Genomic DNA, 18,762 nt, shown 5'->3' with positions numbered 1-18,762 from the left:
ACTCAGACTGGCAGCGGCTCTCCAGGGTCTCAAGCTGAGGTTTTCCACACCTACTTGCCTGAACCCTTTTTCATTGGAGATGCCGGGGATTGAACCTGGGACCTCCTGTTTAACAAACAGATGATCTACCACTGAGCCACAGCCCCATTCGTGGCTCTCCAGGGTCTCAAGCTGAGGTTTTCCACACCTACTTGCCTGAACCCTTTTTCGTTGGAGATGCCGGGGATTGAACCTGGGACCTTCAGCTTACCAAGCAGATGCTCTACCACTGAGCCACAGCCCCATTCATGGCTCTCCAGGGTCTCAAGCTGAGGTTTTTCACGCCTACTTGCCTGGACCCTTTTTAGTTGGAGATGCCGGGGATTGAACCTGGGACCTCCTGCTTACCAAGCAGATGCTCTACCACTAAGCCACTGTCCCTCCTCACATATTTTTGTGATGTCTCTCAAAGGGGATTAGGCAAATTCAGGGAAGGCAATTCCTGACATTAATTAAAATGTTCATCTTTCTCCCTCCTTCTATAAGGTCAACACATCTCGGTACAGCTATTCAACTCAGTGAGTAAAGGGTGCATCCACCTCCTGGAGGAGGGACGGTGGCTCAGTGGTAGAGCATCTGCTTGATAAGCAGAAGGTCCCAGGTTCAATCCCTGGCATCTCCAACTAAAAAGGGTCCAGGCAAGTTGGTGTGAAAAACCTCAGCTTGAGACCCTGGAGAGCCACTGCCAGTCTGAGTGGACAATACTGACATTGATGGACCGAGGGTCTGATTCAGTAGAAGGCAGCTTCATATGTTCATATGGATTAAGGGGAGGGATGGTGGCTCATTGGTAGAGCATCTGCTTGGTAAGCAGAAGGACCCAGGTTCAATCCCCGTCATCTCCAACTAAAAAGGGTCCAGACAAGTAGGCGTGAAGAACCTCAGCTTGATACTCTGGGGAGCCATGAATGGGGCTGTGTTTCAGGGGTAGAGCATCTCTTGGTAAGCAGAAGGTCCCAGGTTCAATCCCCAGCATCTCCAACTAAAAAGGTCAGGCAAGTAGGCGTGAAGAACCTCAGCTTGAGACCCTGGAGAGCCATGAATGGGGCTGTGGCTCAGTGGTAGAGCGTCTGCTTGGTAAGCAGAAGGTCCCAGGTTCGATCCCCAGCATCTCCAACTAAAAAGGGTTCAGGCAAGTAGGCGTGGAAAACCTCAGCTGGAGACCCTGGAGAGCCGCTGCCAGTCTCAGTTGACAAGACTGACTTTGATGGACCCAGGAGGGTCTCATTCAGTAGAAGGCAGGTTCATACGTTCATATGGCAGCAGAACTCTGAAAAATAAATAATGGGAAAATTCAGCTTCTGTACCTGTGCTAATAAAGACATATGGTGGGCCGCTCTAGGAAACAGGATGCTGGAGTAGGATGGTGGGCTGTGGCCTGGGACCCCCAGGGGCTTTGGGGTGGGGCTTGAGGCAGCTGTGATGTCACGTCGATGTTGCATCTGGCTGAAAACCTGGTTGTGAAGTTCGCATGGCCAGAGACACTCTGAAAACTCACCTATATTACCCTCAAGTCTCCCAAATACACTCAAGTCACGTTTGGGCGAATGTGACGGTCATGCAGCCTCATAGAATCATAGAGTTGGAAGGGACCTCCAGGTTTTTTTTGCTACAACTCCCATCAGCCCCAGCCATTGGCCATGCTGGCTGGGGCTGATGGGAATTGTCGGCAAAAAAAAAACATCCGGAGAGCTACCGTTAGCCACCCCTGATCTAGTCCAACCCCCTGCACAATGCAGGAAGCCAGGCCCATAGCTAGAAAATTTTAGTTTTGGGGAGGGGGGGGGGGACCCTTGGAAAAAAAATTTCGGTGGAAGGCCCTCCTTTCTGGTGGCCCCCCACTCTCTCCGCCGCCACTTCTGGGGTGGCCAGTGCTGAACTTGCTGAGCGCGCTGGAAAGCCAGCGTATAGGGTTGCCAAGTCCAATTCAAGAAATCTCTGGGGGCTTTGGGGGTGGAGCCAGGAGACTTTGGGGGTGGAGCCAGGAGACACTGGGTGGAGCTAGGAGCAAGGGTGTGACAAGCATCACTGAACCCCAACGGGAGTTTTGGCCATCGCATTTCAAGGGACGGCACACCTTTTTAAATGTCTTCCTTCCCTCCTGCCTCTGCATGCCTTCTTTTTCCTCGTCTTCCGCCATGGCGCGGGGGGAAGTGGAAGCGGGCTGGGCGTTGCCGTGGCAACCGGCGGTGGCGTCGTCTGGGCCGGCCGCGAGGCTGAGGAGCCATGGAGGAGGCGGCCCCGGTCTCCGCCTCAGAGGGCACCTTCTGCCTCCAGCGTATCCTTCCCTTCGCTCGGGCTGAGCCCATCTCGGAGGAGCAGCTACGGCGAAGCCGAGAAGAGGTGGCAGCGCGGCGGCGTCGCCCGCTCCGCTCCGCCTCCGAGGTGAAATCAGAGAGGAGGAGGGTGCAGGCAGGCCAGGAGCGTGGCAAGCCGCGAGTCCGGGTCCTAGATATTGGATTTATATCCCGCCTTCCACTCCGAGGAGGCTCAGAGACTACCCTCTTTCAGCTGGCCTTTTCTTAATGCGGATTCTGCTGCACCGCCATTGCGAAAATCTGTCAATGAGTAAGATTGGTAATTTTTGAAAACGTAGCGCCGAGTACGATTGCAGGGCAATCGTTGGTTTTAATTACAGTATTTTTTGCACCATAAGACTCACTTCCCCCCCCCCCCCCTAAAAAGTGGAGGGAAAAGTGTGTGCGTCTTAAGGAGCGAATACTGCAAAAAATTCACACAGATGCCTCTAAATTCACACAAACGGCTCTAAAAACTAGGTGCGTCTTATGCTCAGGTGCGTCTTATGGAGCGAAAAATACGGGTAGATGGTTTTAAGGGAATTTTAAGGAAATTGTACCATGTTGTAGGTTGTTGTTTTATTATGTAATCTCTGTATTTTATATCGTGTCGTGAGCCGCCCTGAGCTTGCCTTGGCGAGGAGGGCGGGATATAAATGAAATGTTGTTGTTATTATTATTATTATTATTATTATTATTATTATTATTATTATTATTATTATTATTATTTATATGTCCACTACCTGGCAATACATTTTATGCATTCATGGCTCGGCCCCGCAGAGTCCCATTTGTGTCGAGTCCGGCCTTCATAACAAATGAATTTAACACTCCTGCGATAGAAAGTCATGACAGACACCCTTCCTTCCTCCTTTCTCTTGCTAACAGGCAGTGGAGAGATGCTGTTGAGCTGTCCTTTGTTCAGAGGTGCGGAAACGGCTGCTGCAGCTCCAGTCCAGTAGGGCGGGGGGGGGAACCTCCATCCCGAGGGCCGTATGTGGCCCTCGAGGTCACTTGGTGTGGCCCTCGGGGATTGCTGGGCCAAACCGAGCCATGTGGCAGCCTCCCTGGGCCTGGCTGGCCAGCGATAGGGTTGCCAAATGCAACTCATGAAATATCTGGGGACTTTGGGGGTGGGGCCAGGAGACTTTGGGGGTGGAGCCAGGAGACATTGGGGGCGGAGCCAGGAGCAAGGGTGTGACAAGCATAATTGAACTCCAAGGGAGTTCTGGCCATCACATTTAAAGGGACGGCACACCTTTTAGAATGCCTTCCTTCCATAGAAAATAATGAAGGATAGGGGCACCTTCTTTGGGGCTCATAGAATTGGACCCCCTGGTCCAATCCTTTGAAACTTGGGAGGTATTTTGGGGAGAGGCACTAGATGCTATACGGAAAATTTGGCATCTCTACTTCAAAAAACAGCCCCCCCCCAGAGCCCCTGACACCCGCGGATCAATTCCCCATCATTCCCTATGGGAATCGTTCCTGGAGGTGCATAATAGCTGTGGGGGTGGAGCTTCCCCCGCCAGCCAGCTGGCTGGGGAGGGGGGAAGCCTGTAATACCAGGGGATCCCCGCTGGGACCTGGGGATTGGGAAGCCTAGCCAGCGAGGATCGTGGGGCCCAGCCGCGCTGTACAGCAGCCTCCCCAGGGATCACAGGGCCCAGATGTACTGTGCGGCAGCCTCCCTGGGGCCTGGCTGGCCGGACAGAATTGCTGCAGGGTCTGGAAAAGTTACTGTCAGTGTTCAGTTTGCACTTGATTATCCAGAGGGTGTGGCCTAATATGCTAATGAGTGTGTGACCGAATGTGCTAATATTAGGGGATGTGGTCTAATATGCTAATGTTAGGGGATGTGGTCTAATATGCTAATGTTAGGGGATGTGGTCTAATATGCTAATGTTAGGGGATGTGGTCTGATATGCTACTGAGTTCCTGCTGGGCTTTTTCTACAAAAAAGCCCTGGACCTATGCATTTGCCTAGGGCGGCGGGCCATATGTGTGTGTGCGTGCAGATTAGGCTCTCCCCACATGACTTCAATAGAAAAACAATTATTTGCATTAATTTTGCGGGCCTGAATCATTTTCTCCCTCGGCGGAGCACTGTTTTTAAACGGATAATTTTTTATGGCCCGCGAATGATGTTATAAATATCCATATGGAAAAAGGGTTCCCTTCATCCTTTCGGGGGGGGGGGGGGGGGGTTGCTCGGGTGAGGCCCAGATATGTTGCAATAAAGTTCATCTTGATCTGTTTTTTTGTCCTAGGCCTCAGTCCATCTAATCAGAACTCTTTATAATTTCTACAGCTTTTATAGCCCAAATTTCTATAGCTGCAAGGAAAACGTGAATGGTCTGCACTCCTGTAGTTTCTGTAAGGTGTCCAGTCCAAACATTCCTCCTTTTACCTGTGCCAAGCCATACATCCTGTACCCTCCCAGATAACTCAGGGGAGGGACGGTGGCTCCGTGGTAGAGCATCTGCTTGGGAAGCAGAAGGTCTTAGGTTCAATCCCCGGCATCTCCACAAAAGGGTCCAGGCAAATAGGTGTGAAAAACTTCAGCTTGAGACCCTGGAGAGCCATGAATGGGCTGTGGCTCAGTGGTAGAGCATCTGCTTGGTAAGCAGAAGGCCCCAGGTTCAATCCCGCATCGACCACTAAAAAGGGTCCAGGCAAGTAGGCGTGAAGAACCTCAGCTTGAGACCCCGGAGAGCCATGAATGGGGCTGTGGCTCAGTGGTAGAGCATCTGCTTGGTAAGCAGAAGGTCCAGGTTGAATCCCTGGCATCTCCAAAAAAGGGTCCAGGCAAATAGGTGTGAAAAACCTCAGCTTGAGACCCTGGAGAGCCGCTGCCAGTCTGAGTAGACAATACTGACTTGATGGACCAAGGGTCTGATTCAGTAGAAGGCAGCTTCATATGTTCAACTCTCTTCCAGTGTGCCATCTCTGCCTGGCGTGATCTCTGATGAGACAATCTGCTTTTTCTTTTAGTGCCCAATTGCCTTTGAGGAGATAGCTTTGTATTTCACGGAGGCAGAGTGGGCCCTGCTGGATCCAAACCAAAGAGCTCTCTATTGGGAAGTCATGTTGGAGAACTACAGGAGCATAGCCTCTCTGGGTAAGGATATTTCACAGGTGCCAAAGTATGATTGCTGCCTCTGTGATTAGGCATATATCAAAATACCAGACAGTAATACACCATCTTAACTCCTGTTCTACTACTTCCCAGAGATAACTCGGGCAAGTGTCGGGGCCCTCACCAACGACATGAGATAGCTTGAGGCATAGGTGGATGAAAGGCCCTCAGAAAAACTCTGGAAGAGGCCAAATCCCCATTTCTCTGCTGCCAAACTTTACCACACACCAGGGGGTGGAATTCTAGCAGGAGCTGCTTTGCATATTAGGCCACACACCCCTGATGAACATATGAAGCTGCCTTATACTGAATCAGACCCTTGGTCCATCAAAGTCAGTATTGTCTTCTCAGACTGGCAGCGGCTCTCCAGGGTCTCAAGCTGAGGTTTTTCACACCTCTTTGCCTGGACCCTTTTTAGTTGGAGATGCCAGGGATTGAACCTGGACCTTCTGCTTCCCAAGCAGATGCTCTACCACAGAGCCACCGTCCCTCCCCTATGTAGCCAATCCTCCAAGAGCTTACAAAAAAACCAGCCTTGTAAGTTCCTGGAGGGTTGGCTACATCAGGGGTGTGTGGCCTAATATGCAAAGGAGCTCCTGCTAGAATTCCGCCCCTGCCACACATCCTTCCCTTGGATGGGATCACAAACATCTACTCTGACTGCAATCTGGAAATGATTAATCCCCCTTCTACTAGTTGGGATTGCGGGGGTTGATGCTGACTTGCCCAAGACAGAGAGTTTCTGTCCTTCCCCACATAAGAATTAGCCCCTCTCTTTCATTCTTTTTCTGCCTGTGAAAGAAGGCAGAATTATAAGAGAGGCTATGGTGGAGGTGGACAGTTGTCTTGCATCAAAGAAAGACTGGAGGGTTAAGAACATAAGAGAAGCCATGTTGGATCAGGCCATTGGCCCATCCAGTTCAACACTCTGTGTCACATAAGCGCATAAGAGAAGCCATGTTGGATCAGGCCAATGGCCCATCCAGTCCAACACTCTGTGTCTCATAAGAACATAAGAGAAGCCATGTTGATCAGGCCAATGGCCCATCCAGTCCAACACTCTGAATCACATAAGAACATAAGAGAAGCCATGTTGGATCAGGCCAGTGGCTCATCAACACTCTGTGTCACACAGGGGCCCAAAAACCCAGGTGCCATCAGGAGGTCCATCAGTGGGGCTAGGACACTAGAAGTCCTCACACTGTTGTCCTCCCTAAGCACCAAGAATACAGAGCATCACTGCCCCAGACAGAGAGTTCCAACAATACACTGTGGCTAGTAGCCTCTGATGGACCTCTGTTCCATATGTTTATCCAATCTCCTCTTGAAGCTGGCTATGCTTGTAGCTGCCACCACCTCCTGTGGCAGTGAATTCCACGTGTTAATCACCCCTTGGGTGAAGAAGTACTTCCTTTTTTCAGTTCTAACCTTTTATCCGTTCTTCAAGAGGATTCCCTTTCCAAGTGAGCTGGCTGAGAGTGGGTATCCTTCATGCTAATTTCAAGGGAACAGGCAAGGAATAGCCGTGGGACTTTAATGCCTTTCTTCTAAGCAACTCTTAAGTTTACTACAGCTATAAAGCCTACTGGGTGAGGTGGGAGGGACGACTTCTAGGACCAGGAATCTGGAGGTTTGAAAGCTCCTTCTGGGCAGAAGTTTAGTTGTGGCTCTTGAAAGGTTGTGATACCCTTAAATCCTGAACATTCTGGGGGAAAGGTGTGTGTGTGTGTGTGGGGGGGGGTTAGTTAAGGTCAGCCAAGCTGGATGAGGCCAAAGGACTGCCATCCAGTCCATTCCTAGAGAGCCAGTTTGGTGTAGTGGTTAAGTGTGCAGACTTATCTAGGGGAACCGGGTTTGATTCCCCACTCCTCCACTTGCAGCTGCTGGAATGGCCTTGGGTCAGCCATGGGTCTCGTAGGAGTTGTCCTTGAAAGGGCAGCTTCTGGGAGAGCTCTCTCAGCCCCACCCACCTCACAGGGTGTCTGTTTTGGGGGAGGAAGATAAAGGAGATTGTGAGCCGCTCTGAGACTCTGATTCAGAGAGAAGAAAAGGTAAAGGTAGTCCCCTGTGCAAGCACCAGTCGTTTCTGACTCTGGGGTGACATCGCGTCACAACGTTTTCATGGCAGACTTTTTTACAGGTTTGCCATTGCCTTCCCCAGTCATCTACACTTTCCCCCTAGCAAGCTGGGTACTCATTTTACTGACCTCAGAAGGATGGAAGGCTGAGTCAACTTGGGGCCGGTTACCTGAACCCAGCTTCTGCCGGGATTGAACTCAGGTCGTGAGCAGAGAGCTCAGACTGCAGTACTGCAGCTTTAGAAGAAGAAGAAGAAGACATTGGAGTTATATTCTGCCCTCCACTCAAGTCTCAGAGCGGCTCACAATCTCCTTTATCTCCCTCCCCCTCAACAGACACCCTGTGAGGTGGGTGGGGCTGAGAGGACTCTCGCAGCAGCTGCCCTTTCAAGGACAACCTCTGCCAGAGCTATGGCTGACCCAAGGCCATGCCAGCAGCTGCAAGTGGAGGAGTGGGGAATCAAACCCGGTTCTCCCAGATAAGAGAGCTATGGCTGACCCAAGGCCATTCCAGCAGGTGCAAGTGGAGGAGTGGGGAATCAAACCCGGTTCTCCCAGATAAGAGAGCTATGGCTGACCCAAGGCCATTCCAGCAGCTGCAAGTGGAGGAGTGGGGAATCAAACCCGGTTCTCCCAGATAAGAGAGCTATGGCTGACCCAAGGCCATTCCAGCAGGTGCAAATGGAGGAGTGGGGAATCACACCCGGTTCTCCCAGATAAGAGAGCTCTGGCTGACCCAAGGCCATTCCAGCAGCTGCAAGTGGAGGAGTGGGGAATCACACCGGTTCTCCCAGATAAGAGAGCTCTGGCTGACCCAAGGCCATTCCAGCAGCTGCAAGTGGAGGAGTGGGGAATCACACCCGGTTCTCCCAGATAAGAGAGCTCTGGCTAACCCAAGGCTATTCCACCAGGTGCAAGTGGAGGAGTGGGGAATCAAACCTGGTTCTCCCAGATAAGAGTCCGCACATTTAACTATTACACTAAACTGGCTCTCTTTACCACTTTGCACCACGGGGCTCCTTCAGAGAGAAAGGTGGGGTATAAATGTGCGGTCTTCTTCTTCTTCTACTGCAGTCACAAAGATGCCTTTGGATCTTACTTGCCCTCCCGGGTGCTTATGCTGTCTTTCTCTTTATTCCAGCAGGGGACTATCAAGAGCATGAAAAGGGTGAAGCATTTCTTCCGCAATTGCCAGATCAAGTTAATAACGAAGACCTGAAAAAAAATGCCAGGAATCCAAGCAGATCCAACAGAATAAAAGGTGCCAGTTGGGTTGAGAAGATAGATGGAAAACTGCGTGATGTACATTTTCCAAAACACAATATAATGAAAACAAGTAAATCTATTCAGTACAGAAATTACATCAATTATAGATCACAGCTTCTTGTGAACCAACAAAAACGAAGAGGAGAGAAACCTTTTGAATGTTCAGAGTGCAGAAAGGGATTCAGTAAGAGTAGCGATCTTCAATGGCATCAAAGAACCCACACAGGGGAGAAACCTTTTGAACGTTCAGCATGTGGAAAAAGATTCAGTCAGAGTGTCGGTCTTCAGTATCATCAAAGAACCCACAGAGAGGAGAAACCTTTTGAGTGCTCACAGTGTGGAAAGAAATTCAGTCACAATGGGAATCTTCACCAGCATGAAAGAACCCATGCAGGGGAGAAACCTTTTGAGTGCTCAGAATGTGGAAAGCGATTCAGTCGTAGCGGTGCACTTCAATGGCATCATAAAACCCACACAGGGGAGAAACCTTTCGAATGCTCCGAGTGTGGAAAGACATTTGTTCGGAGTGACCACCTTCAACAGCACCAGAGAACCCACACAGGGGAGAAACCTTTTGAATGCTCAGCATGTGGAAAGAGATTCAGTCACAGCGGCAATCTTTACCAGCATGAAAGAGCCCACGCAGGAGATGAACCTTGTAAATGCTCAGAGTGTGGAAAGAGATTCAGTAAGAGTAGCGATCTTCAACGGCATCAAAGAATCCATACAGGGGAGAAACCTTTTCAGTGCTCAGAGTGTGGAAAGAGGTTCAGTGACAGGAGCAATCTCCAGCAGCATCAGAGAACCCACACAGGGGAGAAACCTTTCGAATGCTTAGAGTGCGGAAAGAGGTTCAGTGGGAGAGGTACTCTTCAACGACATCAAAGAACCCACACAGGGGAGAAACTTTTTGGATGCTCAGAGTGTGGCAAGAGATTCAGTTGGAGTGGCACGCTTCAACACCATCAGAGAACCCACACAGGGGATCAGCCTTTTCAATGCTCAGAGTGTGGAAAGAAATTCAATAAGAGTAGCGATCTTCAGCGGCATCAAAGAACCCACACCGGGGAGAAACCTTTTCAGTGCTCAGAGTGTGGAAAGAGGTTCAGTGACAGGAGCAATCTCCAGCAGCATCAGAGAACCCACACAGGGGAGAGACCTTTCGAATGCTCAGAGTGTGGAAAGAGATTCAGTCGGAGTAGCGGTCTTCAGAAGCATCAAAGAACACACAGGGGAGAACCGTTGTGAACACTCAGTGTGGCAAGGGATTCAGTAGTAGTGGCAATCTTCAGTATCGTCAAAGAACCCCACAGGAGAGAAACCTTCTGAATCCTCCGAGTGTGGGAAATGGTGGCGTTGTAGTAGCACTTTTCAAAATCATCTAAGAACCCTCACAAGGAGAAACCATATAACCATTTAACTCACGAAAACAGCACTTAATTCACTGCAAAAAGACCACCGCAGACACATAAAGCATCAAAACAACACAATCTCTTGTAAAAAGCTTGAATCTACACGGAAATCTTACTCTAACCAGAAAGAGATGTTATAAATGCTCAGATTATAGAAGGAGCCTTGAACATATGAAGGTGCCTTATACTGAATCGGACCCTCGGTCCCTCAAAGTCAGTATTGTCTACTCAGACTGGCAGCGGCTCTCCAGGGTCTCAAGCTGAGGTTTTTCACACCTACTTGCCTGGAGCCTTTTGAGTTGGAGATGCCGGGGATTGAACCTGGGACCTTCTGCTTACCAAGCAGATGCTCTACCCCTGAGCCTCCGTCCCTCCCCTAAAGTCAGTATTGTCTACTCAGACTGGCAGTGGCTCTCCAGGGTCTCAAGCTGAGGTTTTTCACGCCTATTTGCCTGGACCTTTTTTTAGTGGAGATGCCGGGGATTGAACCTGGGACCTTCTGCTTACCAAGCAGATGCTCTACCACTGAGCCACTGCCCCATTCATGGCTCTCCAGGGTCTCAAGCTGAGGTTTTTCACGCCTACTTGCCTGGACCCTTTTTAGTTGGAGATGCCGGGGATTGAACCTGGGACCTTCTGCTTACCAAGCAGATGCTCTACCACTGAGCCACAACCCCATTCATGGCTCTCCAGGGTCTCAAGCTGAGGTTTTTCACGCCTGTTTGCCTGGACCTTTTTTTAGTGGAGATGCCGGGGATTGAACCTGGGACCTTCTGCTTCCCAAGAAGATGCTCTGCCACTGAGCCACCATCCCCCCCCCCCCTTAGCCATGTTTGAAGGCCTTAGATCAGGAGTGTCAAACTCAATTGTTATGAGGACCGAATCTGACATAAATGAGACCTTGCTGGGCCAGGCCATGTCAGGTTGGGCTTGGCTATTTGTGTACCTGTTTATGATTAGATAGCAGAGATACAAACTTTATAAAGGACACAGACAAACACAAAGATTCTTTTAAAAAATCTTAAAACATCAGCATTCATTGGTCTTAAAGGTGCTTTCATTGTTTTTCTCCCATGGGATCAAGGGAACTGGGCAAAGGAAGCTCTGGTTCTTTCCTTCCTGCCCCAGGGGACCAGGAGGGGGAGGAGCCTCAGCCAATAGAAGGAAGAGCGGCTTGGCTCAGTAGCTCTGCTGTGCGATTGGGAGAGCCTGAGAAAGCGAGCTATTTTCCCCCTTCCTCCCCAAGGAAGGAGCCTCAGCCAATGGAGAAAATAGAGGTTTTGCCCTGTAGCTCCTATGTGACTGAGCAAGACTGGCAAAGCAAGCTGTGATGCAGAAGGAAGCAAGAGAGAGGGAGAAGGAAGCAGATGACAGCCAGTTGCTCGGGGGCCTGATAGGAGCCCTCCGGGGGCTTGATTCGGCCCCTGGGCCACATGTTTGCCACCCTGCAAAGATGGTGATAATATTAAGTTGTGCTGCATGGTATTCTTTTTTGTTTACTGCTGCTGCTAATTAGAGCTCGATTTCATAAGTGGGGACCAAGTGAATATTTTCTTCTCTGCATTTCGACATCTGCCTTAAAAAAAAGTTGATGGAATCTACTTTTTTCTTGGTATGTGGCTGGCTCCCTAAGTGTTTTTCCCTTCTGGGGGTCAGTTTTGGTTAGTGGCTTGGTTTGGAATGGGCGTGCTCTTGGTGCCATTTTGCAACCCACATTCCCCTCTGTATAATTAAAACATGTTTTGATGCATTTGATTTCTCAATACTTAATTATTGAAGTGCCTCGTGCAGGCTTTCTTTCAAGTACAATAGATGGTATAATACTGTAACTTCATTGAATAAGCAGAGAACATAAGAACATAAGAGAAGCCATGCTGGATCAGGCCAACGGCCCATCAAGTCCAACACTCTGTGTCACACAGTGGCAAAAAATGTTATATACACACATACACTGTGGCTAATAGCCACTGATGGACCTCTGCTCCATATTTTTATCTAAACCCCTCTTGAAGGTGGCTATACTTGTGGCCGCCACCACCTCCTGTGGCAGTGAATTCCACATGTTAATCACCCTTTGGGTGAAGAAGTACTTCCTTTTATCCGTTTTAACCTGTCTGCTCAGCAATTTCATCGAATGCCCACGAGTTCTTGTATTGTGAGAAAGGGAGAAAAGTACTTCTTTCTCTACTTTCTCCATTCCATGCATTATCTTGTAAACCTCTATCATGTCACCCCGCAGTCGTCGTTTCTCCAAGCTAAAGAGTCCCAAGCGTTTCAACCTTTCTTCATAGGGAAAGTGCTCCAGCCCTTTAATCATTCTAGTTGCCCTTCTCTGCACCTTCTCTAAAGCTATAATATCCTTTTTGAGGTGCGGCGACCAGAACTGCACACAGTACTCCAAATGAGACCGCACCATCGATTTATACAGGGGCATTATGATACTGGCTGATTTGTTTTCAATTCCCTTCCTAATAATTCCCAGCATGGCATTGGCCTTTTTTATTGCAAACGCACACTGTCTTGACACTTTCAGTGAGTTATCTATCATGACCCCAAGATCTCTCTCTTGATCAGTCACTGCCAGTTCACACCCCATCAACTTGTATTTGTAGCTGGGATTCTTAGCCCCAATGTGCATTACTTTGCACTTGGCCACATTGAACCGCATCTGCCACGTTGACGCCCATTCACCCAGCCTCAACAGATCCCTTTGGAGTTCCTCACAATCCTCTCTGGTTCTCACCACCCTGAACAATTTAGTGTCATCCGCAAACTTGGCCACTTCACTGCTCACTCCCAACTCTAAATCATTTATGATTTAGATTTTCTCTTTAAGCTCATAGCATGATTAGAGAAAATATCAGAGGCCTTGGCTAAAGAAGCCTGTGGTTTATAAGGAACAATATTTGATTTCATATGTAGCGATAAGCAGGGCTGTTTTTTGAGCAGTAACGCACAGGGATGCAGTTCCAGCTGGCTTTGCAGCAGGGGGTGTGGCCTGATATGCAAATGATAGGCTTACCAATCCCCAGGTCCCAGCAGGGGTTCTTCCGCTTTCCCAGGCTCCTTCCCTCCCCCAGTCAGCTGGCCAGAGGGTGGAAGCCCCGCCCCCAAAGGACCATTTGCCTTTCCACCTCCAGAGGCTTCAGTCTCCGATTGAAAGGCTTCCTCTTGGGATGGTGTGTCTGTGCTGCTGTGAAAAAGTTGGCAGCAACTCGTGAGTAGAGAGGCCAATCCCTCGCTTCAGAGTGGCCAGAAATGGGGGGGGGGAGGGAAACGTCTGCTGAGCCCTTCATTATTCCTTATGTGGAGATCGATTCTCATAGGGTATAATGGGGAATTGATGTGGATGTTTCAGGGGGTCTGGGGAAGCCGGTTTTTGAGCTAGAGGCACCAAATTTTCAGTATGGTATCTAGAACTTCTCCCCAAAGTACTCCCCAAGTTTCAAAACAATTGAAAAGGGGGGTCCAATTCTATGAGCCCCAAAGGAAGGTGCCCCTATCTTTCATTATTTCCTATGGAAGGAAGACATTTAAAAAGGTGTGCAGTCCCTTTAAATGTGATGGTCAGAACTCCCTTGGAGTTCAATTATGCTTGTCACACCCTTGTTCCTGGCTCCGCCCTCAATGTCTCCTGGCTCCACCCCCAAAGTCTCCTGGCTCCGCCTCCAAAGTCCCCAGATATTTCTTGAATTGGATTTGGCATCCCTAGCAAAAGAGTCCCTGCTGGGCTTTTTCTACAAAAAAAAGGCCTGGTGATAAGTAATAATAAATATAAAATAAGCGGTTCTTGAGAGGTTTTTTTTATAGGGGTTTTTTTCTTGGGGGGGGAGGGGGTTGTACTTAGATTTTTGCCTGAGACCCTGAAGACCCTGCTCTCCACCGTGCTAAACTGCTCACTCGACAAAAAAATCGCCCCCACCCAACAAAAAATTTCTGCCTACAGGCCTATAAGACAGAGAAGCTGAGCTGTTCATAAGACCGTCAGGAGAGCCCTGGTGGGTCCAGCGTCTCGTTGAACACCCCGCACAACAGTCTGGTGTAGTGGTTAAGTGTGCGGACTCTTATCTGGGAGAACCGGGTTTGATTCCCCACTCCTCCACTTGCACCTGCTGGCATGGCCTTGGGTCAGCCAGAGCTCTGGCAGAGGTTGTCCTTGAAAGGGCAGCTGCTGTGAGAGCCCTCTCCGCCCCACCCACCTCACAGGGTGTCTGTTGTGGGGGAGGAAGGGAAAGGAAATTGTAGGCCGCTCTAAGCCTCTGTCCTTGAAAGGGCAGCTGCTGTGAGAGCCCTCTCCAGCCCCACCCACCTCACAGGGTGTCTGTTGTGGGGGAGGAAGGGAAAGGAAATTGTAGGCCGCTCTAAGCCTCTGTCCTTGAAAGGGCAGCTGCTGTGAGAGCCCTCTCCAGCCCCACCCACCTAGGGTGGCCAGACCGTCCCGGTCTCCCGGGACATTCCCGGATCTGGCCACCCAATCCCGGATCCCGGGCTCCCTATACCGGGACCATTAAAGGTCCCGGTTTAGGCAGCCCAGGAGCCGGTGGGCCGCGGGCGCGGGCGGGGAAGGCGGGGAGTGAGGGAGGGAGCGTCCCTGCGCCTGCGCAGGGCCCCTGCGCACGCGCAGGGACGCTCCCTCCCTCACTGCCCGCCTTCCCCGCCCGCGCGCGGGGCCGGCAGCGGTGGGGGAGGCCTCTCCGCGGCCTCCGCTGGTCGCTGGGGGCCTTCCAGAGTGTCTGGAAGGCCCCCAGCGACCAGCGGAGGCCGCGGGGAGGCCGCGGAGCACCCGGCGCTGGTCCGGGAAGGCCTTCCAGAGCCTCTGGAAGGCCTTCCCGGGCCAGCGCCGGCCAGCGAAGGCCTCCCCGCGGCCTCCGCTGGTCGCTGGGGGCCTTCCAGAGTGTCTGGAAGGCCCCCAGCGACCAGCGGAGGCCGCGGGGAGGCCGCGGAGCACCCGGCGCTGGTCCGGGAAGGCCTTCCAGAGCCTCTGGAAGGCCTTCCCGGGCCAGCGCCGGCCAGCGAAGGCCTCCCCGCGGCCTCCGCTGGTCGCTGGGGGCCTTCCAGAGTGTCTGGAAGGCCCCCAGCGACCAGCGGAGGCCGCGGGGAGGCCGCGGAGCACCCGGCGCTGGTCCGGGAAGGCCTTCCAGAGCCTCTGGAAGGCCTTCCCGGACCAGCGCCGGCCAGCGAAGGCCTCCCCGCGGCCTCCGCTGGTCGCTGGGGGCCTTCCAGAGTGTCTGGAAGGCCCCCAGCGACCAGCGGAGGCCGCGGGGGAGGCCGCGGAGCACCCGGCGCTGGTCCGGGAAGGCCTTCCAGAGCCTCTGGAAGGCCTTCCCGGGCCAGCGCCGGCCAGCGAAGGCCTCCCCGCGGCCTCCGCTGGTCGCTGGGGGCCTTCCAGAGTGTCTGGAAGGCCCCCAGCGACCAGCGGAGGCCGCGGGGAGGCCGCGGAGCACCCGGCGCTGGTCCGGGAAGGCCTTCCAGAGGCTCTGGAAGGCCTTCCCGGGCCAGCGCCGGCCAAGGAAGGCCTCTCCGACGCCTCCCTGGCCTCGCCGCCGCCCCCGCCGCTGGACTCGCCGCCGCCGGACCCGCCGCCGCCGCCCGACCCGCCGCCGCCGCCCGACTCGCCGCCGACCGCCACCGCAGGTAAGGGGGCCGAAAGCGGGGGGGGGGGCGGCCTTCCTTTCTTCCCTCCCTCTTCCCTTCTTTCCTTTCTTCCTCCCTTCCTTCCCTCCCTTCCTTCCCTCCCTCCCTTCCCTTCCTTCCTTCCCTCCCTCCCTCCTCCCTTCCTTCCTTTCTTTCTTCCTTCCCTCCCTCCCTTCCTTCCTTCCTTCCTTCCTTCCTTCCTTCCTCCCTTCCCTTCCCTTCCCTCCTCCCTTCCCTCCTCCCTTCCCTCCTCCCTTCCCTCCTCCCTTCCTTCCCTCCCTCCTCCCTCCCTTCCTTTCTTTCTTCCTTCCCTCCCTTCCCTCCCTCCCTTCCTTCCTTCCTTCCTTCCTTCCTTCCTTCCTTCCTTCCTTCCTTCCTTCCTTCCTTCCTTCCTTCCTTCCTTCCTTCCTTCCTTCCTTCCTTCCTCCCTTCCTTCCCTTCCCTTCCCTTCCCTTCCCTTCCCTCCCTCCTCCCTCCTCCCTTCCCTCCTCCCTTCCTTCCCTCCTTATGTTCTTATGTGGCGCAGAGTGTTGGACTGGAGGGGCCACTGGCCTGATGCAACAGGGCTTCTCTTATGTGACACAGAGTGTTGGACTGGATGGGCCACTGGCCTGATCCAACAGGGCTTCTGTTATGTTCTTATGTGACGCAGAGTGTTGGACTGGATGGGCGCAGAGTGTTGGACTGGCCTGATCCAACAGGTCTTCTGTTATGTTCTTATGTGACGCAGAGTGTTGGACTGGATGGGCCACTGGCCTGATCCAACAGGGCTTCTGTTATGTTCTTATGTGACGCAGAGTGTTGGACTGGATGGGCCACTGGCCTGATCCAACAGGGCTTCTCTTATGTTCTTATGTGACGCAGAGTGTTGGACTGGATGGGCCACTGGCCTGATCCAACAGGGCTTCTGTTATGTTCTTATGTGACACAGAGTGTTGGACTGGATGGGCCATTGGCCTGATCCAACATGGCTTCTCTTATGTTCTTATGTGACGCAGAGTGTTGGACTGGATGGGCCACTGGCCTGATCCAACAGGGCTTCTGTTATGTTCTTATGTGACACAGAGTGTTGGACTGGATGGGCCACTGGCCTGATCCAACAGGGCTTCTGTTATGTTCTTATGTGACGCAGAGTGTTGGACTGGATGGGCCACTGGCCTGATCCAACAGGGCTTCTCTTATGTTCTTATGTGACGCAGAGTGTTGGACTGGATGGGCCACTGGCCTGATCCAACAGGGCTTCTCTTATGTTCTTATGTGACAATACTGACTTTGGTGGACCCAAGCACTGATTCAGTGTAAGGGAGCTTTGTGTTTGTGACTGGAGTGGACAATACTGACTTTGGTGGACCCAAGCACTGATTCAGTGTAAGGGAGCTTTGTGTTTGTGTCTTCTGGTGCAATTTTGTTCTCAGATCCTGTATTTACTTCATCAGTATATGGGATAAGGCACTTTCTCAACTGTGCTGCATAATGCAGCCTATTTATTTTGTCCTGTTGGCTCTGTTGGCTCTATCTGCGCCACCTTCATCACTTTTGGGGTGTGGATCCCCCAGTGGGGTGGGCTCCCGACTCCCTCTGCCGGCTGTTTCTGATAGCCCTGCGCCCCCTCTTTCATTTGATATGTGTCCCGTGCGGGTGCCACCCTCCTGCCGGGAGATGCCGCAAAATGAGCCCCCTTGAGGCTTATGGCGGCAGGGCTCGGGGGAAGCAAGCTAGACTGCTGTTCTTTTGAGGGGTTATAGAGTGTTTCGAGCCCCTCCCTGTGGCATCGGTCCCATCGTTGTGGGACCCAGGGGGCCGGCGCAGCGGCCCGCTGAAGCAGCCTGTCAGTCACTTCCGCATCTCGACCTGTGTTATTAGTGACAGGCTGCTTCGGCAGGCTGCTGCGCCGGCCCCCTGGGTCCCACGACGATGGGACCAATGCCACAGGGAGGGGCTCGAAACACTCTATAACCCCTCAAAAGAACAGCAGTCTAGCTTGCTTCCCCCGAGCCCTGCCGCCATAAGCCTCAAGGGGGCTCATTTTGCGGCATCTCCCGGCAGGAGGGTGGCACCCGCACGGGGACACATATCAAATGAAAGAGGGGGCGCAGGGCTATCAGAAACAGCCGGCGGAGGGAGTCGGGAGCCCACCCCACTGGGGGATCCACACCCCGAAAGTGATGAAGGTGGCGCAGATAGAGCCAACAGAGCCAACAGGACAAAATAAATAGGCTGCATTATGCAGCACAGTTGAGAAAGTGCCTTATCCCATATACTGATGAAGTATATACAGGATTTGAGAACAAAATTGTTTCCGGCGGTGATATTTGGGGGATTTTTGGGGACGTCACAGGAAGTGCTGTGAAGTCACTTCCTGTTTCCGGCAGTGGCATTTGGGGGAAATGATGCCATTTGGGGGAAATGATGTCACAGGAAGTGATGTCACTTCCTGCTTCCGGCAGGTGGCGCGGGGGAAATGATGTCACAGGAAGTGATGTCACTTCCCGTTTCCGGCAGGTGGCGCGGGGGAAATGATGTCACAGGAAGTGATGTCACTTCCTGTTTCCGGCGGTGGTATGACGTCGCCGGAAGTGACGTCGCCGGAAGTGACGTCACTTCCTGTTTCCGGCGGCGCGCGCGCTTCGCGCGCGCGCACTCCTGCCTTCCCCCCCCCCCAAGGTGTCCCTGGCTGGCCTTCAGACATTATGGCCACCCTACACCCACCTCACAGGGTGTCTGTTGTGGGGGAGGAAGGCAAAGCAGATTGTAGGCTGCTCTGAGCCTCTGTCCTTGAAGGGGCAGCTTCTGGGAGAGCACTCTTAGCCCCACCCACCTCACAGGGTGTCTGTTGTGGGGGAGGAAGGGAAAGGAGATTGTAGGCCGCTCTGAGCCTCTGTCCATGAAGGGGCAGC

General features: G+C 52.4%; 1 protein-coding gene and 2 non-coding genes across 3 annotated transcripts in view; 2 read left to right on the top strand and 1 right to left on the bottom strand.

Moving 5' to 3' along the window:
• Window positions 1-74: 74 nt before the first annotated feature.
• On the bottom strand, window positions 75-146 carry TRNAN-GUU (transfer RNA asparagine (anticodon GUU)). The gene has a single exon. It is a non-coding gene; the product is annotated as a tRNA-Asn (tRNA).
• Window positions 147-594: 448 nt separating this feature from the next.
• TRNAI-GAU (transfer RNA isoleucine (anticodon GAU)) lies at window positions 595-661 on the top strand. The gene has a single exon. It is a non-coding gene; the product is annotated as a tRNA-Ile (tRNA).
• Window positions 662-2,177: 1,516 nt separating this feature from the next.
• The window catches only part of LOC132571604 (zinc finger protein 260-like), an 18,072-nt gene continuing 1,487 nt past the window's right edge, over window positions 2,178-18,762 (top strand). Inside the window, exons 1-2 of the mRNA XM_060238401.1 lie at window positions 2,178-2,317; window positions 9,173-10,060. Of these exons, the coding sequence (XP_060094384.1) occupies window positions 2,178-2,317; window positions 9,173-10,060 (1,028 nt within the window). The remainder of the gene's footprint in view (window positions 2,318-9,172; window positions 10,061-18,762) is intronic.

Source organism: Heteronotia binoei, chromosome 5, assembly GCF_032191835.1.
Source record: "Heteronotia binoei isolate CCM8104 ecotype False Entrance Well chromosome 5, APGP_CSIRO_Hbin_v1, whole genome shotgun sequence".
NCBI lineage: Eukaryota > Metazoa > Chordata > Lepidosauria > Squamata > Gekkonidae > Heteronotia > Heteronotia binoei.
This window is presented reverse-complemented; position numbering and strand designations above follow the sequence as displayed.